The following is a 12,776-nucleotide window of genomic DNA, read 5'->3' as shown; positions in this document are numbered from 1 at the left end:
ATTCTTGACATTCAAGAGGTACTTAGATGTGTAGGGGTTTCTTTATTGTTCAAATTACCCACCACAATCCAATGTCTGGTAAATGCATTGTGGCAGTTTGAACTTGACCTGTCTGCAGAGTCCCTCCAAAGCTAAGCAAGCAGGCAAAATTAGCTTAGAGGTACCAGGCAGAGCTGCTGGGCCATGAAAGTGAAAACATTAAGCTCAGATGAGTTTGTCTAAAGACTGAGGGGACCCTTAATTAGCCAGGTTACCCCTGACCCTGCAAGAAACTAGTAAGTAACCAGTTCAGGGATCAAGACAAAGGCAGGCACAGTTTTACCACACTGAACACTAAGACAGCAAAGAATGCTCGTAATTAGGCCCAATACTTTTATTCTTGAGCTTGTTTGAGGGAAAAAAGCTCCACTGCATTGAAATGATGATTGTAGGATTATATCGTATGTGTTCAAAATCATCGAAAAGAGATGAAAGTGGTTAGTAGGCTACATACCATGCATACCAATTTATAATTACATGACTGATCATGACTCCTAAATAAATTGTAAATGTTAAGGAAACTTGCTTCGGTTAATAAGTCCCCTCCAGAAACATACCACAGTCCTTCTTATTGGATTACATGTCTTTAAAACACAATTGTTCATATGTAGACTCTTTAAGTACATCCTTTCACTTTATTAGTAGCCAGAAAACAATTGAGTTGTTCGCTGAGAGCATATTTGTCCACTACACTATCCACAGAATCATTTTCGTGCACTGCCATTTCTGTATCAACTGAAAGGGGAAAACAAATCATCAGTGAAAACATGGGCACACACAGTTGGTAAATAGATTGATGAGAATGAGGATCACATGAAAACCACAATAGACAAACATATATTTGTGCTACAAGTGATCATCTCCAAATGTTTACACTAGTTGGGATTCAAGTATACCCTCATCACAGATTTTGTTCCCACTTGCAAACATTTTGTAATTTATCAGGACTTATGTTATTTTTATGGTACATGAACAATGTGACTTTCCCACACTATGAATTTGATTGAATTCCAGCCGTAGTAGTCCAAGCTTATCTCCAGAGAGACATCTTGCATGTGGGTCTGACCTGGAGAGGTTAGTGCCTTGGTGGGACAGAATTAGGAAAAGGGGCTGTTATAATGATTATCACAGCTTGGCATCAATAAGGTCTTGTGCACATGGAGCTTAACAAAAGGGATTTTGACGTTTTGAAGCATTACCTGGGCACAGTAGGAGAGGGCTAGCCAGTCTAGCCTAGAGTGTGATTGTCATAAAATGGGATATTGTAGTCTATAATATAGTTCTTTATAGACTAATATAGTAGTCTATAAAGAGTCCCCCCCCACACACACACACTTACTACAATGTGGATATTGTCACTGGTTCTGTCATTGTTTCCCAGGTATGCAGAATCCCTTCGCTAATTGTGCCACATTGATTATGAAATGGTTTCTTGTTGTCAAATGATCCTTATTCATAAGTGAGTGTTGTCTGATATCCAAAATGTTGGCACAGTATACTAATATATTTCTGCAATGGGCAGCCCAGAAGATGGTTTCTAAACAGTTGACTTTTAAATACCATCAGATTTAGCTCCACGTGCAGACTTGCTGGCTTTTTTTCCCGTCAGATAGTTGGTGGTCGGGATGACCTTTTGAAATGCTCTGCTCCAGGCCTTGCATTGGGCTGCATAAAGCTCCATCTTTGTGCTCTTCATTTTGGAGAGGTTTAATGCTTTGTCAAAAGCCCAGTAATGAGAAAAAGGTCTTTGTTTCAACACAGTTCAGTGAAAAGACCACATCATTCTGGATTTCTGAGAATTATTTTTTTCTTCCACTCTTTTTGGATAGACAGTGTAAAAGGGTATTGACACTGTTTACTACTACCTTTGCAATTTGAACTGATCTGTACAACTTCACAGTAATACTGTAGATCTGAGTCTCATTTATGTTTTAATGGGTGGGGGGTACGGAATCCATATTAGGAAGTCTCAGTTCTCACACAAAACGGCGTCAGTCTCACAGAAAACTGCCTCACATCTCATCCCAAACGGTCTCATTCTCATACCTTCGTCGAAGCGGCTTCATTCCACCTCAAGTAAGGCGTCAGTCCTCAGGTGTCATTCCTTACGGCATCAAACCATAAGGCATCAAACCTAAGGCATCAGTTATCATCCATGGATGAACAATTTTTTTTTCCTGTTGTTATTATTATATGTAAATTAAAAGCGTTGCTTTCACAGTTTACAAACATTGAGCTGTGTTCTCTGAATGACAATAACCAGCATGTTCTGACAATAACACGTTTTGTTTTGTTTTCGCGACTTCATAATAAAAAAGCAAGGTAATAAATCAATGTCAAATTATGGGATGACAATATTTAATAATATATAATATATAACATATATATAAAATAACATTACATAACAGAAAGTATGTACAATTTCAAAAAAGTTATTGGGTATGAAAATGAGAACGTTTGGGATGAGAAGTCAGGCATTTTTGTGTGAGACTGATGCCGTTTTCTGTGAAAACAGAAGGGGGGGTATACTTTAGATTTGGCACAATACTGAAGTCATAGATTAGCGACAAATTGTTCGGCTCATTGAATAAATGGCTGACGATTGCATTCATGCTCAAGAAGTATTTATAGTGTTGCACTATACATCGCCTGAACTTCTGACACTGACAGATTCTAGGCCTCTTGACCCTACAGCAGGGTATGTACTGTACCATATCAGTGCTCCCTTGTTTAAAGGACTTCCACTGTCGAAACAAGTTTGGCTGAGAGATCTCATAGCCCTGCATCAGACACGATAACCAAGCTCAGTGGGTTTATGCAGCTGCACACATAAGCGTTATTGTTTGCCATTTAGGCAAGTGCATTTTCTTAATCCCTGCTAAATTGGACAATGTTTCCCATTCTGGGTGGAAGGGGTTACATTCTTGTCAAAGTCTCTCACCACAGGCCCAATAGAACACTGCACAAATCATGATCGTAACAGAGGTTGCCTCTTTGTCCGGGGCTCCTCTTCTTAGCCTGTGTCATCACAGTGGGCCCTCTGCATGTAAAGTCAGAGGCTTGTAACCAGGGGCTGGGAGGCAGGAGAGCAAGACCCACTGCCTAAGGGCTGCCATGAAACCCTACATAGCATAGCAGTCATTTAAACAAGCATAAAGTCTCTCTTGTTTCTAGGGGGAGGCTGAATCACTTGTACGCATTTAGGGTTTAGTTTAGGTCTCAAAAGCTACTCTATGTCCCTCTTCTTGCTTTACCCAATTCTACCTTTACCCTCATCTCACCCCTGCATCTAAGATGGCACAACAATGGAATATAGAGTATTTATAATATATGTATTGTGCCCTTTTAAAAAATCACTTAGATACGGACACTTTTTTATGCAATGTAAAAAATGTAATCCTAATATTTTATCCAGTCTGTATGAGAACATCAATATTTTTATTGATTCTATATTCAATATTATATTTAAAGGAATAGTTCACCCAAATTACACATTTGGTTCCTTACCCTAAAAAGAGTTTATGGACAAGGACAGACTTCCACTGTTTGGTTCTGTTTATCTGGGCACTGTCATTAACTTCAGGCATGACATTTCAAACATTGGGAAGAGTCCATTGACTGTTACATTGACATTGACCTTGTTCATAGACAAAAGAAAGAACCAAGTATGTGATTTTGTAATTTGAGTGAACGATCCCTTTTACCCCTTTCGGTAACACCTTACATTAAGGTACCGTTTGTAAAGGATTTCTAAATGGTTTAAAATTAGTTAATAAATCCTTTATAACCAGTTTATTATTCAATTCCAAACCATTTACAAACAGTTAAGTCATTAGTTTAGATTTTTCGGTACCGACATTTTTGAGGAAGCATTTGGGGAAATCTCGCAGCACAATACATTGCTCTGAAAGTGAAATATTTTGACAAGTTAACGAAAGTATTTTATGTTCTCTGACACATTTATTGACGCAATTATGTGCCCACTGTAGCGTCAGTATTGAGTGAATGAGGATGGTTGGATCCGTTCCAGTGATACTGACGTCAAGTCAGGTCATCATGGGACATGGAACTCACATTATCATAGACTGAATGGCAACAGGACTGTATATGTCTTTCTATATACGTGGACATGTATGAGCTTGTTTGACTACAATTCAGGCGGGGCGAGGCAAGAATAGACGGCAGTGTATCTGTGCAGTCTCAAGTTGGACAATGAAGTGCAATTCTGACTGCATAGCTTATAAAAAGGTTTTTCTTCAAAAGCAGGAGCAGTTTCTTCCATTTAAAATAAATATACAGCAGATTAAAAACAGGCAATGAGACAAAAGCAAAAATGTTAAAATGAGGTTTAAAAGGAGCATAAAAGCAAACACTCCCTTCTCAATCCTTTTTCCTCTCTACTGCTTCACCACCACCTCTACTGCTTCACACATTTAACCACCTGTCTTTACTTGGGTAAATTGGTGGGAGAGGTTTACAATTAGCCTTGACACACACTAACACAATGAACTGACAATGAACTGATCAATGGAATGAGTATGATCAATGGAATGATCTTAAACATGGGGGAAATCAATTAAGTCTTTTAGGGTGAAGACCACTTCCTCACATAGGTGAATTGATTGATTGATTTAAGTGGATTATGAAAGATTGAAATGTGTTTTGTGGGGACAACATGGTAGAGGGGATGTTGCATTTTGGGATATATCATTTTCATTGCACCAGAGAAAATCATTGCTATTTGTGGCCTTAGAAAAAAACGTTCTTATCTGATGAGAAATTCAACTTCAGAATAAGGTCAGCAGGTCACTAGTATGATCTTCTCCTATGGTGGTTTATGAATTCAGGAACTAAGGGCCAAATCATAACTGTGAAACAAAATATAGTAGAGTAGTAGATCGACTTTTAGGGGAGAGCAACGGTAGTTAATTGTGGTTGAATAGAGGATAGTTTCTGCCTGATGATTGCATTCATGCTTAATAAGTATTTAAAGCATCTGACACTGACATATTCTAGGCCTCTTGACCCCACAGCATGGTATGCACCATATCGAGGACAGTTTATGCACACCAGTGGAATGGTATGCTTTATAACTGGGGCCAAGGAATCATCATAGTCTTTGTCTTTGCCGATAATGCCAGTGTATCCTCCAGGCTTGAGTCTCCAACGTAAAGCCATGTGATGTCTGGGGGATAGGTGATAAACCTCTTGTGAATAGGGCAAGGCCTGCAGTCGCTGTGGGGAGATGAGGAATACTGCTCTCCTTCACCATTACGTCTTAACCCAAAGGTTTGGCTGAACTGAAAGGCCACAGAGTGGATGGTAGACAAAGACATGCTCTACTATGAGAACACAAAGAGCGCTTTCTCTGTGTTTATCGATGAAGGTTCTGGCAGGCCGTGGGGCACTTCCCCTGCGTGTGTTTCACCTCTCTATCTGTGAAGGCACTCTCCCCGTCACAGTTCCCAGTAAGCTCAACAAAGGCATCATTACTGTAGCTTGTATCTGTGTGCAGGAGGGGGGATGGCAGACCTCTATGTTTGTTAGAGAGGCTATTGATATTGCTTTATCTCATGTGAGATCCTAATGAATTCCTACTCTCATTAGCCCTGTCCCTTGCCATAGACTTCACCTCATTCCTAGACCATAGAAACAGAAACATGGCTCGAGTAATGTGTTTCAGTTGCATGTCCAGGCCAGCAGTATTTTACTCGTGTGTGTCTATATCTTCATCTGTGCAGAGTTTCCAAAGATAGAGACAAAAGCATAGTTCATGGTGTGGTATAGTGTGTTTCACTACTGTATGTCCAAGAGTAAAACAAAAACCTCTACCAATGTTTTTACTTCCATCAGGATGGTAAAAGAAATGTACTGGGTTGAACAGCATATATAATAAGAGCCTGAATTAGAGAGGACATTCAGTCAATGTCCAAAGCATTGCTAAGAAGTTAGTAATGCTTTTGACATTATGCAGGACTTTTTAAACGTATTGCATGGTGAAGAAACCTGGAACAAACAAGTAATTGTGCAAGTACACCCAAGGGTTAGTGCTACTACTTGAAGGACGTTCATACAGTTAAATGACTGTATACTGCTGCAAGAGTATTTGCCTTGTGGTATTTGTCTGTTGTATTCATCTGTTGCTAAGCGCTCCCTCAGAATTCTCAGGACAGACCTGAGTAATGAACGATTGGGTTGGGGTTACTTCTCATTGATCACTTATGCTAATCAATGAGTCGACAGAAGTTGAGATGAAAGGAACATTTTAGCATCACCTGGTACTGTAGAGCCCAAAATAAACCATAGCTATAAGATTAGGGCAGTTTCCCATACACAAATGAAGGTCTAAATTGCACCCTTCAATAGAGAATCTCCACTGTAAATTATTATTGTTATGACTGTTTGGACTAGGCTTAATCTGTGTTAGAGAAACAACCTCTGAAAATGTGTCAGTAAAAAAAGTGTGTACCAGCAAGTCCACAAGCTGACCTCCAGATAATTCTCAGTACCATATAGTATTATCTATCAAAATGGAAAGTCGGGAAAAGCTTTATGAGAGCAATATCTCTTAGTACTTGTGGTCTGTGTGTGAGGAGGGAGTTACCGTGACAGTCTCTATGAATACTGTACGTTTGACAGGTAGATAGAGAATAGTTACGTTTAATTACAGCAGATACAGTAATGTATGTGTGTGTGCATTCGTGCATGTGTGCGTGCGTACATGCAGAGAGAGAGAGAGAGAGTATCAGCATTATCTGGGATAGATCTGTCTCCAGCTCTCTGTGGTACACGTGTTGGCTCCAGACATTACACGCCTGCTTTTATAACTCTAAATTACTGCCTCACAATTTTGTTAGAATAGACTGGCCAGTTGTGAGCTTAACATTTATCGATGGTGGAATTTGGGGAAAAGGGTTTTAAAGAAGATTTTAATTTGCACTCTTCCTGCTCCACAGATGCACAGTTTTAAGTGAATAAACATGCAAATATAGACAGATAAACACACAAATACAGTCAAAACAATTGGTCTTCATATAGTCATATTAGGGGATGAGGGTGAGATAATCAAGACATATTCTGTGTTGGTAATAGAGATTTTAGCTATTTCATGTAGGCCCATATAACAATATAATACTACTGTATAAGCATTGATTAGACTGTTCTCGTCCTTAAAATGTCTTTATTCTCTGTAAACCAATTCAAGTGTTTAACTACAGTGTGTTATACCATACGTCTGGACTTACATTGAAATACATTAGCACAGATCAATCTTCTTGTTTTAACAGTTCTTGTGCTTGTTTCTTCTGTCATATTACCAAAAGTGTCAGTTAGGCCAGACATGATGCCTATGACCTACTTTGAGACGGTTGAATTTTCAAAAACGTGTTTCTAGTTGCAACCCTGTCTAAAGCTGTGACTGAGTAGCGAATCCCAGCTCACCATTGAAAACACTGAGGCTATTGGTTTAATGTGTAATGTCAAAAGAATTGTAGGGGGATGGCCAGTGAACTCTAAAATCCATCTACGTTTTTGGATTAGTATTTTCATAGGCTCTGTTTCAAATGGAACAGTGGTGTCAATTGTATTAGGTCTGCTCAGAACAAATAATGTTTTATACTAGATGAACGGAACTAAAGATGAAACGTTAGTTAGCCGTAAGCGAGTTTCAGTTTGGAGACTAGTAACCCATCAGTAGAAAGAGTCCTTTGTAAGATGGGGGTGGTGACATCAAATTAACTCTTTAAAGCCATAAATTCATAGTTTAGCTTAGAACAACACAACATACTTGGGGGATGAGCCCATGTATCCTCCTCCTTCCTCTTTCCTTGCATATCTAATGAGGTTTTAGCCCTCAATAAATTCAACTGGCCAAATCTGCCCTCTAATTTGCACATCTAAGCTTGGAGCTCACACAGTTGACAGACCAGACAAAGGGAATATCTTCTTCATTAAGTTACTGATCTGATAAATACTGTCAAACTATTATCAACATGTTGGAGATGCTTGAATACAGCCATTACCAGGTGAGATTTTATACCATTCTGTCTTTTGTTTTATTTGTTCTATTATAAATAACTGTCTGAGGTTATTATAGGTTATTATTATTAGGTGATATGTTTATATAAAGAAATCAGTTATTGTCACTTTATGTTATTCTTTCAGATACTATCATTGTTCTGAAGTAGACATTATTATTACTACCACTGTATTATCAACATTATTTAGTGAAAGAAAACTGGAGGCTCAGACTGAAATTATTTGATGCATTATTTTCGAATTGTGGCATCAAATGAAAGTTTTGGTGGTGTAGAGGTCTTCTGACATTACCTTTAGACATGCATTCAGCACAAAGACAATTCTGTGTAGTCAGACAACTAACTATACTGTCTAGGATGGATCACATTCAATGGACGTTTAATGGATGGAAATGAATATGGCTACCCCCCAGGACTCTCACTACTGGAAAAAAGTCCTACATTCATTATTTTCTTCTGTCACATAGGTGCAGACCCACCTGGAGAACCCCACCAAGTACCATATCCATCAGGCTCAGAGGCAGCAGGTGAGGCAGTACCTCTCCAGCACCCTGGGGGGTAAACCTGGCATCCAGGCCAGTAGCTTACAGTGCCCCAGCCAACCCCCGGAGCACGGGATGCCCCCTGGCCCAGGCAGCAGTGCCCCAAACAGTCCCATGGCCCTGCTGACCCTCAGCTCCAACTGCGAGAAGGAGGTAGGCCAGCACAGCGCAGCACAGCATAGCACAATAGCACAGCGTAGCACAGCACAGTGGGACAGAGCAGGGATTGAGCTCCTATGTTTCTCAAAGGGATATCTGATGACTGCTGTCAAAAGGATTTGTTATTAGTTTGTAGGAGGGTCAACTTGGTTTAGTAAATGTTGCGAATGATATTTAGGCACCTCTATCTCTGTCATTTATGTTTTGTCATTATGTTATTAATGTTTTCCCGATTCCTGTGTTTTTAAATTGCTTTTACAGATGGATGACGTCATTGATGACATTATTAGCTTGGAATCGAGTTACAATGACGATATTCTTGGGCTTATGGACCCAGGACTCCATCTTACAAATACAGTAAGTGCCTTAAACCTTCCCAACGCAAAACATTTTTACACTTTCACAATGGCAATGAGTAGGCCTACAGTGTTTAGGAACTACATCACAATTACAGAACAGTAGCAACATCTTTAAAAGCTATAGGACATAATTATCTTTCTATAAATGTTGCTTTGCATTTATTGAGTCTTCTCCCCATTCCACAGCTCCCTGTATCTACTAACCTTCTGGACATGTATGGAAACCAAGGGCTCCCCCCTCCTGGTCTGGCCATTAGCAACTCCTGTTCCAGCAGCCTAAACATCAAAAGGGAATTCTCAGGTATATTGCTTTTTCTATAACTCATGAGTTTTTAACACCCTCAGCTGAGTAACATAATCCGTAATGTAAATTAATTCCAAACTCAACAGAAAAAAACAAGCTAATAACAAAAGCAGTCAATGGGGCTATTTTTTGGTCTTCAAGTGAAAGTAAAATATGTATGGATATATCCACATTGTGTGCAATTGTACAAATCACAGCAAACAATAAAATATAATCAATTCATGATGTGCCAATTAGTGACTCCAGCTCCTGCCATGATGCACGTACTGGACAAGCCTGGATCCTGTGGCCAGTTTGAAAACTATCAAGGGCCTGACAGCTTTCCAGTTGGTGGGTTGTCATTCTCTGCTTTATGATTTTAACTTGGGAAAACAATTGGAATTAGTAGAACATTGTAGTGTACAGTTGTATTTTACTGGTACATTTTTTAAACATTTTCTTCAGTGTGTAACTCAGTAGCCCATAAAATAATGCTCTTATTCTTATATTCTTATAGACTCACACATTTGAATTTTTTAAGTATGACTTTGGTGTTAACACATGCAAAAAGACAATCCAGTCTTGTATGTAAATGAAGAGAAAATAGAGGGAGCATGCAGGGTTTTCATAAATGGTATTTAACCAGTAAAGAACCATGCTCTCTGTAGTGTGGAACATGCCAGACTCAACATTACCTGTCACTCAAGTTTCTCTCCTTTGTCCCAGAAGCTGAGGTCAGAGCCATGGCTAAGGAGAGACAAAAGAAGGACAATCACAATCTAAGTGAGTTTCATTAACAAAGAGGACATGTCAGTTACTTTGTATTCAATGGTAGTTTTCAAGTGTGGATAGCAGGTTAACCTATAAAGATATTAAATCGCACTTCCTGTTTTAATTGTAATCCTTTAGTTGAACGAAGGCGGAGGTTCAACATCAACGATCGTATCAAAGAACTGGGAACCTTGATTCCGAAGTCAAATGATCCGTAAGTTCATTCTGTTTTCTCTTGTTGTTCCTATTTTTCCCTCACCAATAAAAGGGCTTGTAATGTTGGGTGTTGCCCAGAGCGCATTAAGGTTTCTGCGCTGTAATGATCAGCTGCTTAGTTGGCCCTGACTGAAGACTTTTGTCCGCTCTGTTCCCTAGGGACATGCGCTGGAATAAGGGCACCATTCTGAAGGCCTCTGTGGACTACATCAGGAAGCTGCAAAGGGAACAGCTGAGGGCTAAGGAGCTGGAGAACAGACAGAGGAGGCTGGAACATGCCAACCGACATCTGATGCTGCGCATACAGGTAGGTTTCACTAGAGGGAGCCAGTGAGCAAAGCCTTAAGAAGCATGGAGGGAAAACCTTAATAATTTGGATAGATGGAAATGCCTAATATTTCTAGCTGGGAATATATAGTAATTTCATATATCTGTGATCAATGTGTTTTGATTTGTGTTCGTGTGTGTGTGTGTGTGTGTGTGTGTGTCCACACAGGAGTTGGAGATGCAGGCACGAGCTCACGGCCTTACGGTGGTGGCCTCCTCTTCTCTCTGCTCCTCTGAGCTAATGGCGCGTGCCATCAAACAGGAGCCACTCATAGGAGACTGTCCCTCAGATCTCTACCAGCACGATTTAGGACCCGACATGTCCCCACCCACCACACTGGACCTCAACAACGGCACCATCAGCTTCAACGAGAGCCCCGTCGACAACGGGGACCCTGGGCTGTACGGCAACACCACCAAGGCCTCCGCCAAACTGAACGACATGCTAAGGGACTCCCTGTCACCGCTTACACCCAACAACTCCCTGTTGTCCTCTGTGTCCCCAGATGGCTCCAACTGCAGCAGCCCGCACAGCAGCAGCTCCAGCATGGAGGAGAATGATCATGGCTGTTAGCACTGGCCATAATCTCAAAACCACAAAGACATTTCATATTGTAGCATTTCTTCTTACTGTGGCCACTGCTAAGGGCTTGGGGGGGCTGGTATGGCCTACAGTATTTCATGAGATGATTCCCTGCTAGCAGCTAGCACCTGAAGCTTTCCTCAACACTCAGAGGATAAAGACAGAAGGAGTTTCCCCCATTGTTCTCAAATATGTATTTTTCTTTCGCCTTCTGATCTGAGAGTTTAGGCAACTGTAGTTGCCAGACCTCAGCTGACTGTTCAGACTTTTCTGCACTGTACAATTAATTGAGTTATTTGGCAAAGGAAGCTTACAATAACATGAAAATATTGCATTATGTTAATTGTTATGTATTTTTTCATACTATGAGTATTTGTTTAATTAGAATTTCAAAACGTTTTATTTTTAGAAAAAATTATATAACATTAATTTTACTTTGTTGCTGTAAATATTATTACATTCATGGACAATCACATTGTACTATGAATTTAAAGCATACTATGCATTCAAGAAGAAATTATAATTTTACTTCAGAACCCTATGTCAATTTGAAAGCATGCAGTTAAGTAAATCGTAAGCAATACTTTCAAAGCTGTTTTGATCTTTTTAGCAAACCATTTACACATGCCATTTGGTCTTTTTTATTTCCAGTTTTGCAACAAGTGATTACTTTTGTAATATATGTATTTATACAGAAAGGTTATTGTAAATACAAGCATGTTGTTATTGTGTTCATAGTAGTTAGAATTTTAGTGAATTGAATCAATTTGATCTATATTGACAAACTAATTTGTATATTGCCCCATGTCTTAAGGAATCATTGTAGTGTTTGAACTTAGTCGCCTGTCCTCAAAATAAATAGCTTTTTGACAGAACTGGACACTGGGCTGTATTATTGTTATACTGTATAGTCAATCCTGTTCAATTGATGCAAAATGTGTGTGTTTCTCTATTTGCTCTAAATCATGTGGCTGCTGGACTGGGTCTGTCCAGGAGGTCAGAGGTATTATGTTTTTTTTTTTATCTGTCAGTTGTGTCAAACACCTTAGGTGGCTGGTAGCTGAAGACCTTGTGAAATTGCGTGTCAGGGGAGCTCTGAAAACAAATGCCTTTGATTTCAGAAACTGTATTACTTATTTATAATGTATTCACTGAAACTTAATATTGAAATATTAAAAAAAAAAAATAATAATAATAATAATAATAATAATAATTATATATATATATATATATATATATATATATATATATATATATATATATATATATATATATATATATATATATATATATATATATATATATATATATATATAAAGTGTATTGTAATACAAATTGTATTTGTTACTCATTATATACACATTTTATGAAGGACAAACACAAAAGATAAATAATCTAATTTGTGCCAATGAGGCTTACAATTTTAAAGTCAACCAAAGCAATAGACAAGTTATCACAACC

At 39.0% G+C, this 12,776-nt stretch overlaps 1 protein-coding gene across 1 annotated transcript; it reads left to right on the top strand.

Moving 5' to 3' along the window:
* Positions 1 to 8,030: 8,030 nt before the first annotated feature.
* On the top strand, positions 8,031 to 11,306 carry mitfa (melanocyte inducing transcription factor a; the record flags this gene model as incomplete). Its single annotated transcript, XM_083667843.1, has 9 exons — positions 8,031 to 8,063; positions 8,543 to 8,770; positions 9,038 to 9,133; positions 9,322 to 9,436; positions 9,686 to 9,769; positions 10,145 to 10,201; positions 10,328 to 10,403; positions 10,565 to 10,712; positions 10,902 to 11,306. The coding sequence occupies 9 exons, from the start codon at positions 8,031 to 8,033 to the stop codon at positions 11,304 to 11,306; spliced, it is 1,242 nt and encodes a 413-aa protein (XP_083523969.1).
* Positions 11,307 to 12,776: the final 1,470 nt, after the last annotated feature.

Source organism: Argentina silus (assembly GCF_951799395.1).
Source record: "Argentina silus genome assembly, chromosome: 4".
NCBI lineage: Eukaryota > Metazoa > Chordata > Actinopteri > Argentiniformes > Argentinidae > Argentina > Argentina silus.
This window is presented reverse-complemented; position numbering and strand designations above follow the sequence as displayed.